Genomic DNA, 24,856 nt, shown 5'->3' with positions numbered 1-24,856 from the left:
CCCTAAGCAACACATCTATACATCTTTTAAACACCTCCAGGGATGGTGACTCAACCGCTTCCCTGGCCAGCCTGTTCCAGTGCCTGAAAATCTTTTCTATGGAGAAATTTTTCCTAATATCCAATTTTAACCCTCACTGGCAAAACTGGAGGCCATTTCTTCTCATCCTACTGCTTGCTACTCAGGAAAGACCAGCACCCTCCAAACTACAACCTCCTTTCAGAGAGCTGCAGGGAGCAACAAGGTGTCCCTTCAGCCTTCTTTTCTCCAGGCTAAACAGCCCCAGTTCGCTCAGCTGCTCCTCATCAGATTTGTGCCCCAGGTCCCTCACCAGCTTTGTTGCCCTTCTCTGAACTCTCTTCAGCACCAAAATGTCTTTCTTGTAAGCAGCTAGGATAGCCAAGGCCTCCTTAGAATTAAAGCTGGCGAGAGGGGTTAAGGACAGCAAAAAGAACTTTTTCAAATACATAGCAGATAAAACTAATACCAGAGGCCCACTGATGAATGGGGTGGGTGCCCTGGTGGCAGAAAATACAGAGAAGGCAGAATTACTGAATGCCTTCTTTGTCTCTGTCTACTCTGCTGGAGGCTGTCCTGGGGAGCCCTGTACCCCTGAGACTCCGGATGAAGCCAGGTCAGTGGAGGAGTTTGCTTTAGTCGATGAGGACTGGGTTAGGGAGCAATTAAATAGTCTGGACATCCATAAATCCATGGGTCCAGATGGGATGCATCCGCGGGTGCTGAGGGAGCTGGCTGAGGTCATTGCTGGACTGCTCTCCAACATCTTTGCCAAGTCTTGGGAAACGAGAGAGGTGCCCGAGGACTGGAGGAAAGCAAATGTCACTCCAGTCTTCAAAAAGGGCAAGAAGGAGGACCCGGGTAATTATAGACCAGTCAGCCTCACCTCTGTCCCTGGGAAAGTAATGGAACAGCTTATCCTTTGTGCCATCTCAAGGCATATCAAGGATAAGAGGGTTATCAGGGGTAGTCAGCATGGCTTTACCAAGGCTAAGTCATGCTTGACCAACCTCATAGCCTTTTATGAGAATGTAACAAGGTGGATGGATGATGGCAGAGCGGTGGATGTGGTTTACCTTGACTTCAGTAAAGCCTTTGACACGGTCTCCCACAGCATCCTAGTTGCTAAGTTGAGGAGGTGTGGTCTAGACAATAGAGTAGTGAGGTGGATTGCAAACTGGCTTAAGGAGAGAAGCCAGAGAGAGGTAGTCAATGGTGCGGAGTGTAGTTGGAGGCCAGTATCTAGTGGAGTGCCTCAGGGGTCAGTACTGGGGCCAATATTATTCAATATATTCATTAACGATTTGGACCAGGGAATTGAGTGTACTATCAGCAAGTTTGCTGATGACACCAAGCTGGGAGGAGTAGCTGACATGCCAGAAGGCTGTGCTGCCATCCAGCGGGACCTGGACAGGCTGGAGAGTTGGGTGGGGAACAACCTGATGAAATTTAACAAGAGAAACTGTAGAGTCCTGCATCTGGGCAGGAACAACCCCAGGTTCCAGTATAGGTTGGGAAATTCTATATTAGAGAGCAGTGTAGGGGAAAGGGACCTGGGGATCCTGGTGGACAGCAGGATGACCATGAGCCAGCATGGCCAGGAAGGCCAGTGGCATCCTGGGGTATATTACAAGCAGGGTGGTTAGTAGATGAAGAGAGGTCCTCCTTCCCCTCTACTCTGCCCTGGTGAGACCACATCTAGAATATTGTGTCCAGTTCTGGGCCCCTCAGTTCAAGAAGGACAGGGAACTGGTGGAGAGGGTCCAGCGTACGGCAACGAAGATGATTGAGGGAGTGGAGCACCTCCCTTATGAAGAAAGGCTGAGGGAGCTGGATCTCTTTAGTTTGGAGAAGAGGAGACTAAGGGGGGACCTTATTATATGTTCATAAATATATAAAGGGTGAGTGCCATGAGGATGGAGCCAGGCTCTTCTCAGTGGCAAACAATGATAGGACAAGGAGTAATGGGATCAAGCTGGAACACAAGAGGTTCCACTTAAATTTGAGAAAAAACTTCTTCTCAGTGAGGGTGACAGAACACTGGAACAGGCTGCCCAGGGAGGTTGTGGAGTCTCCTTCTCTGGAGATATTCAAAACCCGCCTGGACATATTCCTGTGCGACCTCACTTAGACGTTCCTGCTCCAGCAGGGGGATTGGACTAGATGATCTTTTGAGGTCCCTTCCAATCCCAAACATACTGTGATACTGTGATAGTGAGGGCCCCAAAACTGAACATAAGATTTGAGATGCGGCATAACCAGTGCTGAATACAGGGGAATGATCACTTCTTCAGTCCTGCTGGCCATGCTATTCCTGATACAAGTCAGGGTGCTGTTGGCTTTCTTGGCCACCTGGGCACACTGCTGGTTCATATTCATCTGGCTATTGTCAACACGGAAGCCACAGACTAGTCACACAATCAATATGATCAGATGATAGCCAACTCTATTAGCAAAATCATTTGACTTATATATGCTATTTGTTTCCTCATCATGCACTAGCAAGTATCTGATTGGTTACATGTACTGTTCACGCGCTGTCCACGCATCAGAAAGCTGCATATAATTGGATAATAGCTACTGTTCACGCGCCACAGACTAATAGATGATTGCATTGTACATTTCTGCACAAGCTCTAATATTAAGTAGAATGTATCTTTATTATAGCTAACTTGCTGACTCTTTTATTCACTAGTCAGTCTTTTGTTTTACTCGAGGTTCTACAAAGTCACATGAATCACGTAGTCTGCTTGACTCTTGCTCTCTTGCTGTCTTACTCTCTTGCTGAACACGTAGGCCTCAGAGGCCTGTTCAGTTCAGTCCATTAATTTCAAGAAAATCCCTCCAATCTTCCACAGGCTATCAATCAACACTCCCAGATCGTTTTCTGCCAAGCAGCTTTCCAGTCACTCTTCTCCGAGCCTGTAGCACTGCCTGGAGTCGTTATGATGCAAGTGCAGGACCCGGCACTTGGCCTTGTTGAACCTCATACAGCTGGCCTCAGTCAGTAGATCCACCTGGTCCTGATCCCTCCGTATGGCCTTCCTACCCTCAAGCAAATCAACATTCCTGCCAAACTTGGCGTGATCTGCAAACTTACTAAGGGTGCATTCAATCCTCTCATCCAGATAATTGATAAAGATATGAAACAGAACTGGCTCCAATACTGAGCCCTGGGGAATTCTAGTCATGACCAGCTGCAGATGGATTTGACTCCATTCACCAGTGTTCTTTGGGCCTGGCCATCCAGACAGTTCTTTACCAAGTGAAGAGTATGCACATCCAAACCATGAGCTACCAGCTTCTCCAGGAGAATGCTGTAGGAAGCAGTCTAAGCGTAATTGTGGTAAATTTAGATGATTTGGGAGATTCATTTCAAAAGCACACTCCTACCCCAACCTAAAATGCTGATGCAGAATGATGCTAAGAATGTTTGGCAGGACTACTTGCTATGGCCAGTTTTACCCTCAGTTAGACCTGATTTTCTGCAACGAGTTTTATAGTCACATCTCATAAGCATTAATGTTCACAAAAATTAATCAGGTTTTCAAACTCAGTTGGGCACAGGAATCTCAATTACAGAAGTTATACTTATCCAGTCGATAAAATACTGGGTAGAGCAATTGCAGTTAAATGATGGAGCTTGAGCTCCAGGTCTGAATTTTGATTAGCAGAGGAAATAACAAATTAAATTCTCAGAAACATTTAAAAATAAAATTAAGTCATGAAAGGAAGAGATTATTTAATCATTCTTCTTGCAGAAGAACAGGGACTTCACACAAAGCCAGTAGGAGGCATACTCAGAACTAACAAAAGGAGATGCTTCTTCATAAGCTAGTGTTTCTGTTGCAGTGGACTCTGCCAAAAGATACTGTCGATGACTAAGGGTTTACATTAGCTCAAGGGGAAACTGAATATTGGCACACTGAGATGAAAGTGGTGGTCAATTTAATTAATTAATTAATTAATTAATTGTTTATTTATTTTTACATGTGATCCTTTTCAGAAATGGATGAAATTTCAAAGGGATTTTGAAAACTTTAAGACAGCCTGCATACCCTGGGAAATGAAAATTAAGGAGATTGAAAGTAAGAACTTACAGAAGTTAATAGTATCTAGTATTATATTCCTGATGAATGCCAAAATGATGAATTACTTTCCAATACATGAGAAATACATGTCAGTATTCAATATGTAGTAAAAAATCAATGAGTCTTTATTTTTCATTAATATTTGTTGAGCTTGATATTATAGCTAGTTGAAATTTTCATTAAGAGATTGTTAGTTACCTTACAATTAAAAATCCTCAACATAAATTTAACAGTTCGGGAACCAGTGTTGAAGTTAATCTTGGAAAGTGGAAATGGGATTTAGCTATTGCCTACCTTCACTTTAGTATGTCTGTATTTATACTACAATTATTTCTGTGGGTTTTTTTTTTTTTTTCATCATTTAAAGCCTTTTGTAAGAGGCATTTTGGCATTATTTATGTCATTTTCAACCACATAATGAAACACAGAGAAAACAGTAGTGGTCTTGGATGTCTGCATATATTATGCATAAATATAAACAAAATGATGTAGTTGGTACTATGGGTATGTTTTAGGATATGATTTTGGCACAAATCAGTTTTGTGTTCCAGTTTCAGTGACTAATTTAAACTACAGTCCTCTCTTTGAAGGAAATTTGGCTTAACTGCATGAGTACCTGAGTGAGGTTATTCCACTGAAGAAAGTGCAATGGAAACTGATTTTAGAGAAGTTGTTTTTGAGAGAAGCTGCGAGTTGCATCAAAAGGCAGTAACCAGAACAGCAGAGGGACATAAAAATTATAAATTGTAAATTTTGTGGGGTTTTGAACTGCAAAACAGCCCTTGAGGAGAACTTATACAATGTCCTTAACCATATGGTCTACAGATTGCTCAACAGATGATCTACTCACTTGAGATGCAGTTTAGAAAGGAACTGCTGCATATGTGTATTTACAACCAAACTCAATGGCAAGAAGCATGTGGTCTCTTACTAGTTTGAACACATAACACACATCTTGAGGATATGTGAGAGTGACATTCCTGGAAGTTTCCATAAAGGAGTAGTTCTGACACAAGCCATTCTGCTAGTAGTAAGTTCCAAGAGACAATTTCTTTCTTTGTAAAATTGGAATGTAAAAATAACACAGGGTCATTTTTCCAGTCCTGCTATTGTATCTATTTGTTTCTTCATTTGAAATGAGTAACATTTTTGCTGTCATCTGGAATGTCCTAAAATCACAGTGGGTTAGTATTATAATCTCAAGTGATAAGATCGTGAAGTTTACTTTTTTCCTATTTTTGTCCTGCTCATTGTATTGCTAAGGCAAGATGCAATTGGCTTTACTTGCAGAAACAATCCTCTGCCTGAATATTAGTAATTTAAGAAGCACACTTAAACCATAATATGATCAAAACCTCTGTACTCTAAGGCTTGATTTTAACGGAACAGTTCTGAAATATTGTTGAGGAAAATTCCGCAATACAATCCAAAAGATTGAAGCCATCTTAATGATGATGCTGATAAAAATGTCAAGTCCCACTACAAATAGGGAGGTTAGATAGTTAAAAAAGGTTAAGTGAGGGAAACTGAAATGGAAAAAAGCTAGTGTGTGTATAAGGGAAGAGTAGAGATTAAGATACATTGAGTCAGAGAGACCAAAAAGCTGATGCTTCAGCATTTTCTAGAAACCTAATGGCTATCTGAATTTATATTTAGGTAGGACATATACTAGATTGATCACATTGTATCACTTTTAGCATAAGGGAGTTACCCTCTGTTTCTTGGCATTTAACAAACTGTTGGTGCCAAGTCAAGGATTTCCCTACATTCTCCAAATTTCAGGTTGGCAGAGTCAGTATGAGAACCTTTGTAAAACCATTTTTTATATCAAGCTCTGACCAAAATTGCCAGATTTGATGAGACATCAAATACAGAGCATATTGGAGGAACAGCCACCTTTTCAAGAGTCACCCTCAAGCTTACATGTATAAACTCCAGGGAATAAAATTTTCTTAACAATTACTGTCCACAAATATGCAGTTGTGTTAGAGAAGCAGCAGAAGCAATTCTGCAAGGGGAGGCTTGTTTCCAGATGGCTCCAAACTTAGCAAGGACCTGATTCCCCTTAGACTTCTAGCACCAATGACTTTGTCTTTTGGGGTCCACTTCAGGCCTTCGTAAAATTAGAGTGACACTACTGACTTGAACACGTGACATCAGACAATGGAGAGGATATGCCAGGTACTGTTTATAAAGAATTTGGCAGAAAAAAGTCCTTAGTTGCTTAGGACTTTGTCTAAGACTTGCTAAATGCAGCACAGCGAACACCTTAGAGAATTTTGCTGACACAGACAACAACTCACTTGTAACCACTGTATCCTTCAGTCCACCCAAAATACTGAGGAGTGGTTGAAGAAAATGATTGAACACCAGGCTTGGACACCAAGATCAACATTTAAATAGATACTCTTGTTAGTGTTTTTTATGGTGAGTCCTTACTCATGAGTTCCCACGGGCTGCAGTCTCATGTGACAAAATTAAAAAAAAAGTTATTTGCTTTGAATCTTGTCCTAGAGAATTTAATATTAGTAAATATGATAGCTCTTACACAATCCTAATACTCTATATAAATAATACTTCTATATTTTTTGGTTTTGTTTCTCTTTTCTCTGTCAGGTTTGTAAATGCTAGTGTGCAATCTGGAAAAGTGTTACTAGAGCTATGGTAATAAAAAAATGAAAAGCCTCACCTGATTTTATTTCTTTTAAATGAACTTTGAGCATCTTTGCTTTAAGGTAAAATACTGTAAAAGGACTAACTTATCTGCCTTTTTTTATGTCTCATATTTTCATAGGTCACTTTGGCTCATCAGTAGCATCTTATTTCATATTCTTGCGCTGGATGTATGGAATAAACATGATTCTCTTTGGACTGACCTTTGGACTTGTAATGGTGCCTGAGGTGACAATCTTTTAATTGTCTTTGAGAATTGTCAAGTGACTTTCTGTCTTTGCAATGATATTTCATAGTACTGAATCTTTAAATAAAATTGTAATCTGTACTCCATTTAGAAGGATTATGGTGTACTAAGGCTGTAAAGATACACTTTCTTTGTGGACAATTGTCTCTACAGAGTCATGTTTTGAAATAGGCATGACAGAAAAATACGTATAGGGTTATGTACTGAAAGTCGTTTCTCATGTTCTGGGATGTTGCTAAACTTCTTTATTTCTACAGAGAACTAAGGAGAAGAACTGACACTAAGAAGCAGGGAAGTTGAGTATCTTGGCTAAAATGCACATTGCAATAGAAAGATACATTCCAAGCCTCTGAGGCACCATGGATCCTTTTCAGTTGCCTGAATACTCATATGCTAATAGGGCCCAACAGAGCTGTAAAGACATGAGCCCCCTCATGTTTTGCACAGTGTGCAGCATCACTGTTAATATTGCTGCCCAGAGCATATGTAATTCAAGGGGAAATCACTTCTGTGAAATGTAATATTCTTCTACTTCCTTTGAGCCACCATATTGTCTTCCTAAAAAGAGGGCTTATATAGAATTAAAGGTATTGTGCCATCTCTCTGATTTCAGTATTCCACATCCCCTTACTACTAGCGAGGAGATGTGAAAGAATCAGGTAAGAATTTCCAGTTGCTTCCTAGTGCAGCATTTCAATAGCATGACCCATCTTCCACTGAAGCCAAAACAGAGAAAATGCCCAGCAGTTTTCAGGGTAAAGCCTGGAAAGGACCCTGTGAGGACATACACTGTAACTGGGCAAGCATCTTGCCAGCAGCAGTGGGATTCTCAGAACTGAATTTCTATCATCTTTGCATTTCAATTAAAAACCCAATAAAATCCATAATGCAAGAAAAATTAAATGTCTGATCTTGTCTGTGGAACAAGCACCACCCAGCAGAGGAATCTGGACTTCTGTGTTCCCTTTGAATGGAAGAGGCACAGTTTGACAACCCACTGGTACTACTGGAATATCACTTTAAATTTAGAAAGCATCATTAATGAAAACTTTAAACATAGTTTCAGTCATTAGAGTGAGGAGCAAAGAAAATAACTGGAGAAATAGGTCAGCCTGCTTTATGCTTTATACTCTTCAGTTTTGGAGTATAAAACAAGTCTTCCTAAGAAATGAAAGATCACTGTCCATTCCCTTTGTTGGTATTCTTCTTTAAAATGTAAATTGCTCTCATTTTTTGGTTCCAGGCTCTAATGGGGAAGCCATATGGCTCTTTACCTAGAAAGACTGTCCCAAGAGCTGAAGAAGCAACTGCTATGAACTTTGCTACTCTCTGGGATTTTAGTGTAAGTGCATAAATTGCAGTCCAACATATTCACATGACTCGTTGATTCTTATGAGCTTTTCCTTCATGATTTAATATTCAGAGATCTAAAATTTCAGGAGAAAATGTCCATAGTACTAATTTACATATTTTCTCACGAGTTCTTTGTATAGATGTTTCCTTCAGGCAAAATATGTAATGAAGCTCCATATCCACTCACACGTTGCAGCATCTGTAGCAATCCAAAGATACTGAGTAAAAAGTCTCAAAGTTGAATTATCATCTCTGGATACTGACTTTCTATTTTTTATGTATGTATTTGGTCATCTGTTTTTCTATGATCAAGGTTCTGACTTTGAGGATGCAGTGTGAATTAGAAAAAAAAAAAAAAAGAAATTCCAAAAATGTGATCTGTAGTTTTTTTCTCAAACAAAGAATACTGGTTTTAGTTTTTCTTTGTCTTATAGTATATGCAGATACTTTTGTTGAATTTCAAAACAGATAATAAATCTTCGCTATTGATGTGATGCCCAGTCTAGCCTGAGGATCCATGTCTCCTGTACTGGCTAGCTAATGGTATATTTCTAAATATGTAATACTGCTTTTTCCTCCTGAAAAAAACAGTTTATCTAATTTTGCACATGGCTTGTCTATGTAATTGGAGTCTTTATATAAAGATAATACAACTTTGCAAAAGTCAGCTGGTGATAAATTTGATATTACGTTATGTTGTTTAGAATGCTGTCAGGTTTCTGTATGGCACGTAGCCAGTGTCACCTGTGAAAGGGTGTGAGTATCCAGTTAAGGTTTTCCTTCAGGCTAATGGAAGTAGCATCCATTGAACGAAGTGTGATTTCTCCCTCCATCTGCTGCACTCTTTCCCTTCTATATGAAGTATCAAGACCTTTAAAGAGTTATGCATACACATACCTTTTAGCATTTGAGTTGTTTCAGCCACAACAAGCATAAATAGGATGTTGGAAACAAACCCCTTTCTTGGAAAAATAAAGTCAGGCACAGGTTCTTCCAGCTTACAACACATCTTCTCCATCTGTCTGCAGAATGACTCATCTAAAAGTGGCCTCTCCATGTAGGTTTGGCCCGTGTGAGGTTCTGTTCTACCCATCCCAGTGGGGAGGACTATGCAGGCTGTGGAGTTACGAGGAGTGGCACATGCAAATTTACATACCCGTTCCCTTTCCTACAGGACACCAGCTCTGAACTCTCCTGAAAAAAACAAAATAAACCAAAAACCAAGCAGATAGAGGGTATGGTGTCTATGTTTCTCATTAATATTGTCATTTTTTATGATAGTTAAGGCCTGGAGAAATCCCTAATCTTGTGACATGCAGATCTCAAACAGGATCCCGTGTTTTGTGGCTCAGTACCTTCCTGTGGATACTCAGATGATGTCAGATTTTGGTCTTTCATTTAGCTTCCTTGGCTCTATTTTCTATCTTCGGCTATCAGTTGAGGAAAAATCAAGTTGTAAGATGACAGAACATTGGAAAAAATCTCGACTGGATATAACCATTTTTCTATTATAAAGCAAAACTTCCAGGCTTATTAACTACAGACAACTATATTTAAAAAGTTAATATAATAATAGCTAGAAATTATAATCTTTGTCCATCTTTTGACTATATAGGTATATAGAGACAACAGACTACTTCTGCTTTATTTTGCCACATAAAGAGATGACCCTTCTTGTATACAAAAGGGTAGAAATATCTCTCTGAAAAGTTACATATGTAACATCTTGCAATGACTGCTGCATAAAATGATATGGCTTCTGGTTCATGGGAAATTGTATCTTTGAGTGACAGTGAAGAACAGATCTAGGCATGTAGCTGGGTAGTTAGATAATGATGACAACATTATCAAATGAGAAATTAAAACTTCAGGGAGAAATTGGAGAAAAAGGAATCATAGTAACTTGCAGATTTTGTAGAGAGAATAGAGTCTGTAAGAGCTTTATACAGCAAATACGAATGGAGTTTTAAAAATAAATGTATTTGAGAAAAGATGAATGAAGACAGATGGTGTAAAGAGAAGGCAAGTTTATAATAACTCATAGAAACTAGATCTGACAGTTCTGAAGAAAAAAGTGTAGTAACAGGTTAGCAGTTAACAGAATGAGCAAATGTAAGGGTAATAAAAACAGAATAGGGCAGTGAAAGAGATGGAAGCCCTGAATATTGAGGGGCAAAAAGAATTTTCTTGAGGCATATCACATTGACAAATACTCCCTGAGGACAATGACATCTGTAATTGAACATCATGGGAAATAGTACCTTTTATCTACTAGCACTGCTTGCGTGCTACCAAGTAAGCTACAAAAAAATGAACCCACATCAGCAAATGTTATTTCATGCTAAAAAAATCCCAAACAAAACAAAACCCAAACCAAACAAAACCCCACCCATTTTTAAGATAGTAAAGATCAACATATCTTTTGCCTCTTTTTTCTTCTTTTTCTTTTTTTCCTTCTTTTTCTTTTTCTTTTTCTTTCTTCTTCTTCTTTTTATTTTTCTTTTTCTTTTTCTTTTTCTTTTTCTTTTTCTTTTTCTTTTCTTTTTCTTTCTTCTTCTTTTTCTTTTTCTTTTTCTTTTTCTTTTTCTTTTTCTTTTTCTTTTTCTTTTTCTTTTCTTTTTCTTTCTTCTTCTTTTTCTTTTTCTTTTTCTTTTTCTTTTTCTTTTTCTTTTTCTTTTTCTTTTTCTTTTTCTTTTTCTTTTTCTTTTTCTTTCTTCTTCTTTTTCTTTTCTTTTTCTTTTTCTGTTTCTTTTTCTTTTTCTTTTTCTTTTTCTTTTTCTTTTTCTTTTTCTTTTTCTTTTTCTTTTTCTTTTTCTTTTTCTTTTTCTTTTTCTTTTTCTTTTTCTTTCTTCTTCTTTTTCTTTTCTTTTTCTTTTTCTTTTTCTTTTTCTTTTTCTTTTTCTTTTTCTTTTTCTTTTTCTTTTTCTTTTTCTTTTTCTTTTTCTTTTTCTTTTTCTTTTTCTTTTTCTCTTTCATTGTACTTATTTTCCTAATTTAACAAAAATTAATACTTTTGGATTTTTATATATTTTACTTGGGATTAAGCTTTAACATTATATATTTTACGGTTCTGATAATAATCCAAACATTAAAAATCAGACTTTCAAGGCTCATTTCAATGAAGAGTTCGATCAATATTCTTATTTCACTCCTCTTTTCTGTAAGGCTCAGAAAGAAGTGAAAGAGATCTTCCACACATGCTTACCTTTACACAGTTGAAGATATTTCAGGCCTTATGGTGAAATGTACACAGTGTACCCTGTTTCCCCAAAAATAAGACCTACCCTGAAGACAAGACCTAGCATGAATTTTCAGGATTTCTCAGGATGCTCAAAATATAAGCCCTACCTCAAAAATAAGCCCTAGTTACTGTTCATTAAAAAAGTCATTTGAAATAGCATCGAGGCAGCTATACATGTAAAAAAGTAATAAGCTTTGGAGGAAAAAATAATGTAAGACCCTGTCTTATTTTTGGAGAAAAGGATAGGAATAATCTCTGACTTTGTAGAAAACAATGACTTAAGAAGCATTTTAATACTATGAGGGATCCAAATGATTTTCCAGAGCAGCATTAGTATACACACACACATATATAGAGTGATCACCCAACGAACAGCTGACAACATTGCTAGACAGAGAAAGCCTATCAGAATTTTATATCAAATAGGCTACTCAAGTACAATTTAGAAATGTGAAAATTAAGTTAAAAATTTTATCTGCAAATAATTTGTAAGACAAATTTTGTAAACTGAGCTGGTTTTGTCTTTACAAGAAGTATGTTGATGAAAAAATTTTGACTCATTAAATAATGAAGTACCCATGAAGACTTGTAATGATAAAAGATTTGAAAGTTGACATAAAATATTCTAAGTCTTTCTAAATGAAGGAAGAAATTTCCAGTCCTGTGAGATTTATTATACCCATGCCTACAACTGTTTTGAATGCATTGAAATGAATGTTTCAATTCATTGTTATTGGTACAAATTCTGATCACATGCATATTTAACAGATGTGATATTATAGTTTTTGCTGACTTTTCAGGGATTTGCACAGTATTCTGTACTCTTTTATGGTTATTACAATAACCAGAGGACAATTGGATGGCTCAAGTTCAGGATGCCTCTTTCATATTTCCTTGTTGGAGTTGGGACCATTGGCTACAGTTTCATTATTGTCATTCGAACGTAAGTTCTCCTTGGTTCTGGAATAAACTACATTCAAAAAGGCATATAATCCCACTGTTGATCCCTGAGACTATCTCTTTTAAAATATGACAGTTCTAAGGGCTGGACAACACAAGATTAAGTGCAAGATTAAAGTCATGTAAGATTCCTTCAGCCTGTATTTATTTGTCTACTGTTCTTCACCAGTGGCTGTGTTGCAATGTTGTGGAAGTGGGAAAAATCTTTACTGAAATAACACAACACTTTCCTTCCTCAACTTCAGATTGAAAAATGAATGCACTAAGAAAGAAACAGAGCTGTCAGCCCATCTTTTGTAATATTCAGCATCCAGCAGAATGTCGGTTAACATCCAGGAAATTAAATTGTTCTACCTTTAATGATACCTTATGTGAATTAAATTCTTTTAAGAAGGAAGAAGACAAGAATGAAAGAAACATACAGCAAATAATTCTGTGTGAAACATTCAGTCAGCAGTAACTGGTTCTCAGCAAGACTATAGTGGCTATGTCATGTTTGCACAGTGGTGTAGAAGAATCAATGCTACTGGCCATAGTAAGGGTTTAATGTCTTGTGGAACGCAAAATAATATCCAGCATTGTGAAAACTGTGCTAAATATAATGTTAAGAACATGAATGTTAAAACAGTAGGAAGCACAGGAGTAAGTGAAATAGGACCTAGGCAACACAACTGATAATATATTAGTCTTTTGACTCTCAAATTCAGTTTTGTCTTAGACTCAGAATTTAAACGAAATAAAATTATTTTATAGTCTAATTCGCTACTGGAATAAATTGTGATAATTCTGAATCATTTTGGAGATAAGCTACTAATTGGACATGATTTAGTGCTACAGTTGGGTTGTGGTTGGACTCAATGATCCTGAGTGTCTCTTCCAACCGAAATGATTCTATGATTCTATGAATCAGTGATTACAATCTGTAATACCTTTGATTCAAACAAGGTGAACATGTATAACAATAATACAGTTAGCTTTACTGGTGGATTTAAAATATGTTTAGGGTGAAAAAGATCAGAACATTGTATGTCAAGATTCAAGAACACTGGTGAATATAGAGAAAACTGTGACTGCTCTATGTCCAATGTCTTGTGTTGAAGCCAGTATTTTCCCTTCCATGACCACTACATTAATTCATGTTCAGTATTTAAAATATTACATAGGGCAAAAAGAATTTCAAAAGATAAAAAAATGTCTTTGGTTGCATATATATATTTTTGGAAGAGGAACAAACTACTACAATAAAAAAAGTAATTGGTTTAGCTCAAGATGCATTGTAAAATATTTTTTAAAATATTTTTTGATAATGTAGCTGTGAAGATCAGAAAAGTCTTAGATGACTGTATTTCAATGACTGTCACCCAGACCAAAAAAAAAAAAAAGAAAACAAAAAAAACCTGCAAAAACCTTCTAGCAGAAAAACTCGGTGGCTCAAACAAAGGAACCTCCTTGTGGAGAAAATACATTGTATTTGTTAACATTCTACCCGGCCATGTGGCACTAATGCTGATCAATATTTAGGTAGTCTTATGAGCAGTTCTTGCAGGCTTCTGCTCTTTACTGTTTCTCCAGAAAGCAACACAATGGACACAGAAATTAAAAGCAGTGTAACAGGAGGTGCTGCAATTTTTCTACTGTTGACTGAGTCCTGAGAAAGGGAATGTGTATGTGAAGAAGGTAGTGAGGATTATAAACACTATTATTCTATTTAGGAGAAAAAATTAGATGTAGGGCTATTCTCTGCAGCTCTTCAAGTGCATAACATAAAATGGAAACATTTCTCAGCCACAAGACTGTTCACTATTTAATTATGAACTCTTGAGAAGGAGTTACATTAGTCTAGAAACCAGCATCAGGGCAGTTCCTACCAATAACCTTTCATGATCTCTGTCCATTCTATATGAGAGCAGTAAAACAAACAAACAAACAAAAAACACCCTGGCATTGATATGATATCTCAGAAGGATTTTCTGCATTATTTATTCACTATTATCTCCATAGATTTCAGAGTACATAATTTACTGGACTTTAAAAAATGTGGTATGTAGAATGTATTGATTTTAATAACAAAACTTTCCTGCACTAACAAGCTTTAAAATACATGTTGCCTTTTCCTGACTAAGAAATCTATATAATACTGAAGGCTAAATGGTTTGTATCCTACCAGTATACTCCATCTTTGTGCTTAATGGTTTGAATTAAGTGATAAATTATGCAGACTCAAGATCATTATTATTGCATGAATGACAACACTTTGAAAAAAAGAAGTTAGTAGTCAAGATTAAGTCAAATTACTGAAAAAATAATTTAATGTTTGTAGATATCATTATAAATCTTGTTCAAAAGGGCACAGGAGATGAAAGGGAAGATAGGGCAATGAAGATGATGAAGGGAGTGGAGCATCTCCCTTATGAGGAAAGGCTGAGGGAGTTGGGTCTCTTTAGCTTGGAGAAAAGGAGACTGAGGGATGACCTTATTAATGTTCCCAAATATACAAAGAGTGAGTGTCACGAGGATGGAGCCAGGCTCTTCTCGGTGACAACCAGTGGTAAGACAAGGGGTAATGAGTTCAAACTGGAACACAAGAGGTTCCACTTAAATTTGAAAAGAAACTTCTTCTCAGTGAGGGTGACAGAGCACTGGAACAGGCTGCCCAGGGGGGTTGTGGAGTCTCCTTCTCTGGAGGCATTCAAGACCTGCCTGGACGCCTTCCTGTGTAACCTCATCTAGGTGTTCTTGCTCTGACAGGGGGATCGGACTAGATGAACTTTGAAGGTCCCTTCCAATCCCTAACATTGTGATTAGTGATACTTTTGTATCGTATAACCAAGCTTTGTTCTGGCTTGTTATTTAGAACTTTTTTCCTCTTTATGAAGTCTCTAATAAAATTTATTGCAGTTCAGGATGCTTTGCAGCTTTCTGTTTGAGAGGTCTTCTTGATATTTCCTATTGAGTTTCTTATCTAACAGATTTTCTATGAGATGTTAAAGAAATGAATTAATTCTTTTTCATCAAAATGTGTGTTGTGAGTTCATGAATTGTCTAAATATGAAAATCTCCATCCTTACCTTTTGTTTCAGACTGAACATTCCAGATTTAGTATTCCATGATTACCTGTAATAATACTTTTTTCAGAACAATGTTAGAGTTTAAGAACAATTTAAAAATCATGCTCACATAGCAGAACAAATTCTAACAAGGTCTTGTGTCTTTCTGGCTTTTGTAGAATGGCAAGGAATGCAAATGAAGACGGTGGTGGGGATGATACTAGTTTTAATTTCAGCTGGAAAATGTTCACAAGCTGGGACTACCTAATTGGCAATCCTGAGACAGCAGATAACAAGTTTGCTTCCATCACAACAAGCTTTAAGGTAAAATAGAGCTTACTATAGAGAGGTAACCTGATTTGTCTTTCCAACTAGTGTGAGTAAGATGGAACCAAGGTCAAGTATTAGCTGTGCCTGAGGCTTAAAAGCTTAAACTAGAATTGGACAGCTCTATAGCCTTCCAAGTCTGGATCTTTGTGCCTTGCTGTCTTGATATTTTGCTTTTGATTGAGGAAGGAAGAGCATTAATGACATCCCGTGTGTCCTCTGTGACTGCAGTACTAGTTTTTTAAAAAAATATTTTACTGAAAAAGTGGTATTTTCCTTTTTCTTATCTCTGACAGCTTCTAGTTTACTTGGTGTTTGTCTGAAAAACTTTCTTAATAAATGCTGGTGACATTTTGCCAAACTCACATTATCATCTTCTCTTGCTACATTAAAGAGATACTATAAGATAAAGCAATAGAATCATCGATAGAAGGCTATCCATTTCAGTAAAATTGGCCTCAGAATTCTGAGTGTATACTTGCTTTTCAGAAAGAAAAAAAAGTTTACTTTCCTTGCATAATGTAGAGTTTTTATTGTCAGGTTAATTATGAAATATAGCCCAGTTTGCAAGGCAATGAAAGGTGTTTTAGGCCTGTTTTCAGTTCATAGGATATATAAAAGGGGTTTTTGTGAGAGGAATCTGAGGCAGGATGTGAGATGCACTGCTGTGAGAACAGTGAAGGGGATACATTCTATGTGTTGAATATAAAAGAATGCGTTTCTATACTGGGGTCACTGATGCACAACAGTGCAGCATGTAAAGGCAAATTTAATCTTCAATGTAATAATGAAGAGGGAATACACCAGAAAGATGTTGACAGGTCATGAACAAGATGTTAGACTTGCAGCCACACTGACAGCATACTATGTGAGAGATGGATGACCAAGCACTCTCTGTGCTATCCAATCACACACAACACCCTTCCTTTCTGCAGTGATGATATAGTCAATATACCTGCTCTACCCCTCCTGCCCTCACAACTCCAGGCATAAGAGGTAACTGGGCTCAAACTCAGTAGAAATAAAAGGTTTCAGGGGAAAAAAAAAAGAAAAAAAAAAAGGAAGAAATGCTGACAATGCTGACTGAAAGCACAGAAACTGTGTGAACTTTCCCTACCCACCTAATGAGGTCAGTTATTGACAGCTGTTTGGGCAAGAATACAAATCAGTTGAGACAGATACTTATTTTTGAGAAATAAACTAATGAATCTTTACTGTGATCTTTGCAAACGAGCAAGGAACATCAGAGAGAAAGGGTGAAGTCTTGGCTTGGGTGAGGTCATGGGAGTTTTGCTCAAGAGCTGCTGTAATCTCCATTTATGTAACAAACACAAGTCACAAGAAAAGCAATAGTCATTCAGAGTCATTATTACAATGCAGAAATTCATCTTCCCATCTGGGCAACTGATCTCCATGCTAAAGTGAGCAACTGTAACCTAATTCCCATTTCAAGAGGACACATCTTTCTGCTGGCAAAAGTATGAGGTGCAGATCACAGCTCCACCAGAGTCTTAACATTTATCAGTCCTGGCCAAGGGTAAATGTGGAACAAATGTTTTATTCTGCAGTCTGAAGCTGTGCATTGTTTGTCTTTTGTTGGATTCCTGCATCTAAACTGCCTTCTGGCGTGCTGACTTTCAGAATAAAACTTTTTATTCTTTTCTCACAAATGCAAGTGTGACAATTCCTTTTCTGGCAGCTCATCACACATTTATCCTGCTGGGTCACTCAGCCTCATAGCAGTTTGCAAGCTGACAGAACATACTGGTTTCCTTCTGGCACATGAGTGGAGGCGTAACGAGACTCAGAGGGGACACACTCAACAGAAGCAAAGCAAACTCTGGGGAGCCAAAATCCCAGGATGTGCAAGCATCCAAAACAGATTTTATGAGACAATATAAACTCCTCTCAAAATATGATGCCCAGGTGTGCGTTTGCATCTTTGTAATTTATTTAACTGACTTCTAATAACTGAGAAAGAAATGTGGGGTCTTGACCATTAAAGTACTCACCATATTATTTTCTTTTCTTTCTAACAAGTGCAGGAAGCTATTGTGGAGGAGCAGGAGAGCAGAAAAGAGGAAAATATTCACTTGACTCGATTCCTGAGGGTTCTTGCTAACTTCTTAGCCCTGTGCACACTTGCTGGGAGTGGCTACCTCATCTTTTTTGTTGTCAGAAGATCCCAGAAATTTGCCCTGGAAGGTCTGGAGAACTACGGGTGGTGGGAAAGAAATGAAGTTCGTGCTAGCACATTCCTAAAATAGATGTGGTTTGAAACTGTGTTCCTCTACTCTGCATGTTGCCATTTTTTTCCTGGGAATTTAAATACTCTGACTGTGGGTAGCAAATGTCTAACAAAAGAATTGTTCTTGTCTCTCTGCTTCCTTCTTTGTTAAAATGATCGTTCCTTGGTTGGTTCTTTCAAAGGTCCCTTTGTATTTAGTTTTTATTTGGGGTTCATTACCTTTCCTCCTCTGTGCTCTTAGAGATTGTTTTCCAGCCACTCTATGGACTCACAAGATACCTGCAAGGAGCCCGCTCTCTTGTTGCTTTTGTCCTGAGACTGACTCAAACAAAGTGACTGATCTGTGAGCATGTCCAAAATTATTTTGGGTCTCATGGATACAACTTTGCAGTGTAGCAACTCAATGAAACTCATGCCTTCCAGTTCCAGCTACCCAGTCCAAGAGTCCAATACATTTTTTTTCCTGCTTAAATTGCTTCCTTCTAGGGTACATGCAGCCTTGCCTGATAGAAATGTGCATTGAAAGGGATTGTGTCTGCTCTAACAGTGTGCAGTAGGCACCTGAAGTCAGCACTGCTGTATGAAAATCCAGGCAGGTTTTACCTTCTTAGCAAACACACTGCTGTGTATGTTGTAAAACCAGTTGTTTGTTACTTAAAGCTCATCTTCTGAGCTGGAGGGTAAAGTAGATACCTGATTTAAGGTAAAGCAAAAAGATGCTAGCCTCACAAAGCTGCTGGGATGGGTGATGATGGAATGAGGAAAGTCAGTGCCTAGTTTTCAACACCAAAACCTGACTGAGAAGGTAACAAAAACTCCAGCAATTCACCTCTGGAATCCAGAGAAATGGGGTTGTTGAGATCGGGTTGAGTTACTTGATAAAAAATTTTACACTTTGATCTGGTGGAAAAGACATGTACAAAATTGCTTGGCTTAAAGAAACTTGAGTTCTAAATGTGACAACAGACTAGCAGAGAAAGAATGTTAAGGAGAAATTCAGTTTTCAGTTGGAAGGTGTGGTAGCAGATTTGTACTAGCAGGAACTGTGCTAATGAAAGCTGGTATATATATGCTTATGCCACAATGTGGAAAGTAGTTAAACATATGCATATTTACGTCCATTGTTTTACTTTGGTTTGCTCTACAAAAAAATACTGCTAAGGAGCCTCTGCATCACAGAACTAAGATCTGGAGCAGGTGTGTCTCTAAAAGACAGAGACATATAAGGCCACATTGCCATTATTTGGCTAAAGAAGTTTTCCTATTGGCAGGTAATTAATATATTTGTGAAGTACAAAATACTGCTCTTGATTGGGTACTAATATTCAATTAAGTAAATACATATTTGGTTTATATGTAACACCCATTTAAAAAAAAAAAATCTTATTTTCTACATCATGATCTTTCATGTTTCTATAATTAATAAATTAATTAACATTTTGATCAGAAAAAAAACCCCATAAACAATATATTACTTAGAGCCAATTAAAGTGCAGGTCTTACATATAATTCAAGCAACAGCATGTGAAAATTGATATTCTTCATATAAACATTAAGCATATTTGTGAGAATTTTATTTTTATCACACTGTAGTAAGGAATTTAAAAATGTTTACAGATGATTATGGTGTCCTTGAAGTAATCCAGGCAAGCTCACAGCCTAATAAAGTGCCACTGGTGACTTTGTGGCAGGACCTTTATTTTCTTCTCAATTGTTTGAACTCCCTCACGATATCGTCGTTACCTAGTTCTGTCAAATTGTAGTTCAGATAAAATTGTCTAGTGTGTCATGGAGAGCAGGAAATTAGTGGAAATAGGCAGACTGGAACGGTTAAGAGATTTCATCAGCCTTTGCATTGCTCCTCACACATGGCTGTGGCCTGGTGGTGAATTGTGGATGAATGATGTTTCTGCACTATGTGACAATTTCCACATGACTGTGGAAATTTTGGTAAAATGGAGAACAATGACATCGATTCCTTAGATATTCTGAAATTGGATGAAAATTACCAAACATAATAGATTTTTCTCATTTGATAGAAGATAATTTGCAGAGCTAGAAGGTAGTATGAGCAATTCTCTGGTACTGCTGTATTCTATTTTCTCAAACATATTCCTGTTCTGTTTAAAAATAAAGTTATTATGCTTAAAAGGAGAGAAAACTTATGAGGAGACAGACTGATTTCTCTGAATCAGAATCATTAACAACATTTAGGCAAAGATGAGATAAGTTTTAAAAAACTTTTTTTCTTTTTTTTCAACAATAACATATAGCTTTAACATTTCAAATCTTGCAAGCTGAAACAACTCCACAGATCTTTTGCCAAAAATATCATGCTATTTACTTTAATGTTCCTAGTAGTGGATATGAAGTACATTTGTATTGAAGTTTTTAAGCCATGTTATCAATGTTCTGTTTAATTCCAGAAACCCTCAGGCAGCTTTGTTTATTATAAAATATAATTTCTCTAATTTATTTTTTAAATATTAAACTGTATTTACTAGAAAAATAGGTCTTTATTAGTGCTTTCTGCAGCAGATGCTAGATAAATCTGTGACTACTGCAATCATTGTTAGTGGAAGATACAATTTCTTTAGCTAGAGTACTGACTCTTAATGAACTTATAGTTTAAACAACAAGCAGTCAGTGTTCAGTATTTAATGTGTCGGCACAGTTTAATCTGCTCAGGGGCTGGTGTTTAGTTGTGATTTCAGTCAGAGGATTTCTTAGCAGACTCATAGCAGCTGGAAAAGCTTGTGTAAACTGCAATTTTCTAGCTTTCAGTGTCACATGGGTACTTGGTATCTGGAGTAAGTTAATGTCACAGAGGGATAAAAAATGGTGTTTTGAACCAGAGTTTTAATAATTAGTGGGTGCCTCTTTGTTGTAATTCCTTTCTTAGAGAAAATTCTGGCTTAACAGGGCAGAGAGGGCTTTTGAGAGTCCCTTAGCAGATAGTGAATGTAAGACCACCTCAGCTATCAACAGTAACACTGCCATACATGTATGCTGGCATACTGCCCCTCTTCTGGCATATCCTTGTTAATTTTAAGTCACAGAGAGCAGTGAAACTGTCACTGATAAAACTGGGGCAGAAAATATGCTCCAGCACTTGACCTGCTTTCTGAAATCAAATTAGATTAAAATGGCTAAAATTCAATAGACAATTCCATGGATGATTTCTTTGTTCAGCAAAATCCTTCACAAGAAACTGGGAAGTATAATGATAATATATCTACGAAACTTTATGAGCAATATATAAACTTTTAAAATATAAAAATAGTAGGTTTTGGATTTTGAAAACTCAATGTGCTACATTTTTTCTGAGTTAAACATTGCATTTTTCGTTGTAATAGTTTCTCACTTTTCAGCTTTGCAACTTCCTGTGCCTCATTTAACCTCTTATCTTAATAACATATTTTCTCCAGGATTAGAAATGCTCTTGAGATGTAGAACATTAATAGTCAAAGCATGGAAAAACAAGTATAGAAAGCGAATTAGCAAGAATATTCTTGCTTCAGATAACTGATACAGGAGGCAGAACACAATGAAAATAAAGAAAATATTCAATGTCCAAGAGAAAGAAAGCAGTGACTTCTGTCCTGCCTCTCCCATGCAGCAAAAAGGAAACTTTCAATAAAGTTAGCAGAGACTGTATTTAAAACTGCCCAAAGGACATACCTTTTCTTCAAAAATACATATTTACTGTGTCTTCCAGTATAAGAACTAAGGGAAATTAAATGAACTGAGTAGAAGTCATGTTCAGAAAAAGCAAAAGAGAAGGAAGAGAAGTCATAACACTCTTGATAGCAGGAAGTTAGAAATTTATTAAAATTTATAATAGTTCTAACATAATGGGCTACAGCATGGCTGAAAAATGCTAGTTTCAGAGCAATCAGAAGACTGGAGTTTTGTGAACCATTATGGCTTTTTGTGATTAATCAATTTTTTAAACTTAATTGTTTTAATATGATTCATCTCAAACAAACATAGTTGCATTTTCCAGCAACCTTTCTAGTTTAGACTGAGATATTTTCTGTTTCCTGTTTATTGTCTTAGTCCTTAAAGATATAGTTTTTTGTTATGAAATTTTATTTTAAAATGAAATTAAATATCTGCCCTCTCAAACTTTTTCAATTATTTTCATTTTTGTCTGACACAATAAATCAGAACCAAAAGGTTCAAGCAGACTTGAAATAATTTTCAGCAGTCACTTAGGAATGTTATATTACTAGAATGTCTCACTTGTCTGTAGAATTTATAAGCTATGCTGTATTTTAAACTTTCTGTAAAACCTAGTTATCTGTTTTTCTCAGTTCACTTTCAGTAAGCTTGTTCTATTTCCATAGTGCTAAGATGATGAGTTAATCTTATCAGAGGTTACTCAGAAAACAGGGTTGATTTGAATTTGCTGATGCAGTGAGGACATGAGATTTGAGATAGACTAGAGAGCTGTGCAATCACCAGCCTCATGAAATTTAGCAAGAGCAACTGCCAGATTCTGCACCGGGGTTGGGGTAATGTTGGTTATACATACAAACTGGGGGTGAGAGGCTAGAGAGCAGCCTGGCAGAAAGAGATCTGGGGGTTTGGGTTGGTGGCAAGTTGAAAATGAGCCAACAGTGTGCCCTGGCAGCCAGCTGTGTCCTGGGATGCATCAAGCACAGCATTGCCAGCCAGGCGAAGGATGTGATTGTCCTTGCTCTGCTCTGTGGTGTTGCAGCCCCACCTCTAGTACTGTGAGCAGTTTTGTGTCCCTCAACATAAGAAGAACATCACGCTATTAGTGTGTGTCTAGAGGAAGGTGATCAAGATGGTGAAAGGCCTCAAGGGCAAGACTTACGAGGAGCTGCTGAGGTCGCTTTGTTTGTTCAGCTTGGAGAAGGCTGAGAAGTGACCCCATCCCAGTCTAGAGCTTCCTTAATTGGGTCAGTGGAAGGGCAAGTGCTGATGTCCTCTCTCTGGTGACCAGCAATAGGACATGAGGAAATGGAATGAAGCTGCATCAGAGGAAGTTCAGATTGGACATCAGGAAAGGTTCTTCACTGAAAGTGTGGTTGGTCCCTGCAACAGGCTCCCCAAGGAAGTGGTCATGGCACCAAGCCTGTCAAAGTTCAAGGAGTGTCTGGACAATGCTTTTAGTCATATGGTTTAATTTTAGGTAGCCTTGTGAGAAGCAAGGAGCTGGAATTTATGTTCCTTATGGGTCCCTTCCAACTTGAGATATTCTGTGATTCTACGGCTCTATGATTCTCTAACATCTAGAATTAACTTTGGGTGAGACCGCAGATAAATTTAATTTGGTGCAGTATTTTTGTAGGAATGCTTTTTATAGAACATTTATGTGTCTGCTGGGAAGATGTGGTAGGGATGTAGCATAAAACAGTACTGGAAATGTGTTTTGCCATGTTCTCGGATAGTAGAATTCAGGTTAAAATGTAGGTTCTAGTCAATAACTAACAACTAATTCTTTCAGATGTTTTAAAAAAATGTAAAATGAAAAAAAGATGTCACATATCCATCTGTAGTAGATTATATCCAACTTCTCACAAATTTCTTCTTTTGAAAAGAAAACATCTTGTGAGTCCCAGAGTGGATTTTGTACTTCATTAAATCAAACACCAAATAAAAAGTACTAATAGAAGCACACCCTCCACACAAATCAATAATAATGAAAGAACTTGCCTATAAATTTCTCTCTCTCTTTTTTTTTTTCTTTCTTCTTCCTTCCCCCTTTCAGGTGAACATGGTTATGTCACTTTTAGGAATGTTCTGTCCAACTTTATTTGATGTAATCAGCTCTCTGGAAAACTACCACCCTCGAATAGCTCTAAGATGGCAGCTGGGACGAATCTTTGCCCTTTTTCTTGGCAATCTCTACACTTTCATTATCGCCCTAATGGATGAAATCAATCTCAAGGCAAGCTATTTACTTCCCTTCACTATTTTTAACATGTAGCTGGGCAAGGATGAGAACTTCCAGCCACTCACAGAAATGTCAGCAAAAGATGTTGTTTTCTTTCTGTATTGTAATTATTCCCATGTTATTTAGTTTTCTATTTTTTTCTTTACTTAGTTGGAAGAAGAAAAGATTGTCAAGTATAACATGACAATATGGGAAGCCAGTCTATACAATGGTACTATCCCAGAAAATTCCACTGCTCCTCCAATACAGGTGGACCCTGCAGATGTCCCCAGAGGACCATGCTGGGAAACAATGGTAGGACAGGTAATGTCAGCTTTGAGCTCATATTTGAAAATAGATCATAATCTGTTAGAAGATATTTTTGTTTCTGCTAATAAGTGACATTAAAGTGGGAAAATGTGAGGAAAGGCAGATGTGTGACTTTTTCCTGACCTAAAAAGTTGAGTAAAAAAATATTTCAGTTTCCTTGGACCATGTCTAGTGCAAAAGTCTTTGTCTTGATAGTTGAGAGTATTGAAAGCATTTCCTTTTTTCCACCCTCCATTTCACTATTCTCTTCATTTACCTTCTCATTCCTTATCCCATTTTGTCTTTCAAAACCTTCTTAGAAATTCTGAAAAGTTGGATTAATCACAATGCCTAATAAATGCGCTAATTTTGATTAGAGCTTTGATCAGAGAGCTATTAGTTTCTGACTACAACAGACTTATAGAAAATATATAAAA

General features: G+C 37.3%; 1 protein-coding gene across 1 annotated transcript in view; it reads left to right on the top strand.

The window, feature by feature from the left end:
- TMC1 (transmembrane channel like 1) overlaps nt 1–24,856 on the top strand; it is a gene marked incomplete at both ends in the record, with an annotated part of 59,782 nt that overhangs the window by 22,574 nt on the left and 12,352 nt on the right. Inside the window, 8 exons of the mRNA XM_080362758.1 lie at nt 4,025–4,106; nt 6,904–7,010; nt 8,273–8,371; nt 12,424–12,566; nt 15,810–15,954; nt 18,003–18,197; nt 23,946–24,125; nt 24,282–24,434. Of these exons, the coding sequence (XP_080218884.1) occupies nt 4,025–4,106; nt 6,904–7,010; nt 8,273–8,371; nt 12,424–12,566; nt 15,810–15,954; nt 18,003–18,197; nt 23,946–24,125; nt 24,282–24,434 (1,104 nt within the window). The remainder of the gene's footprint in view (nt 1–4,024; nt 4,107–6,903; nt 7,011–8,272; nt 8,372–12,423; nt 12,567–15,809; nt 15,955–18,002; nt 18,198–23,945; nt 24,126–24,281; nt 24,435–24,856) is intronic.

This window comes from Nesoenas mayeri, assembly GCF_963082525.1.
Source record: "Nesoenas mayeri genome assembly, chromosome: Z".
Classification (NCBI taxonomy): domain Eukaryota; kingdom Metazoa; phylum Chordata; class Aves; order Columbiformes; family Columbidae; genus Nesoenas; species Nesoenas mayeri.
Note: the sequence above shows the minus strand (reverse complement) of the source record. Positions and strands in the feature narration are given on the sequence as shown.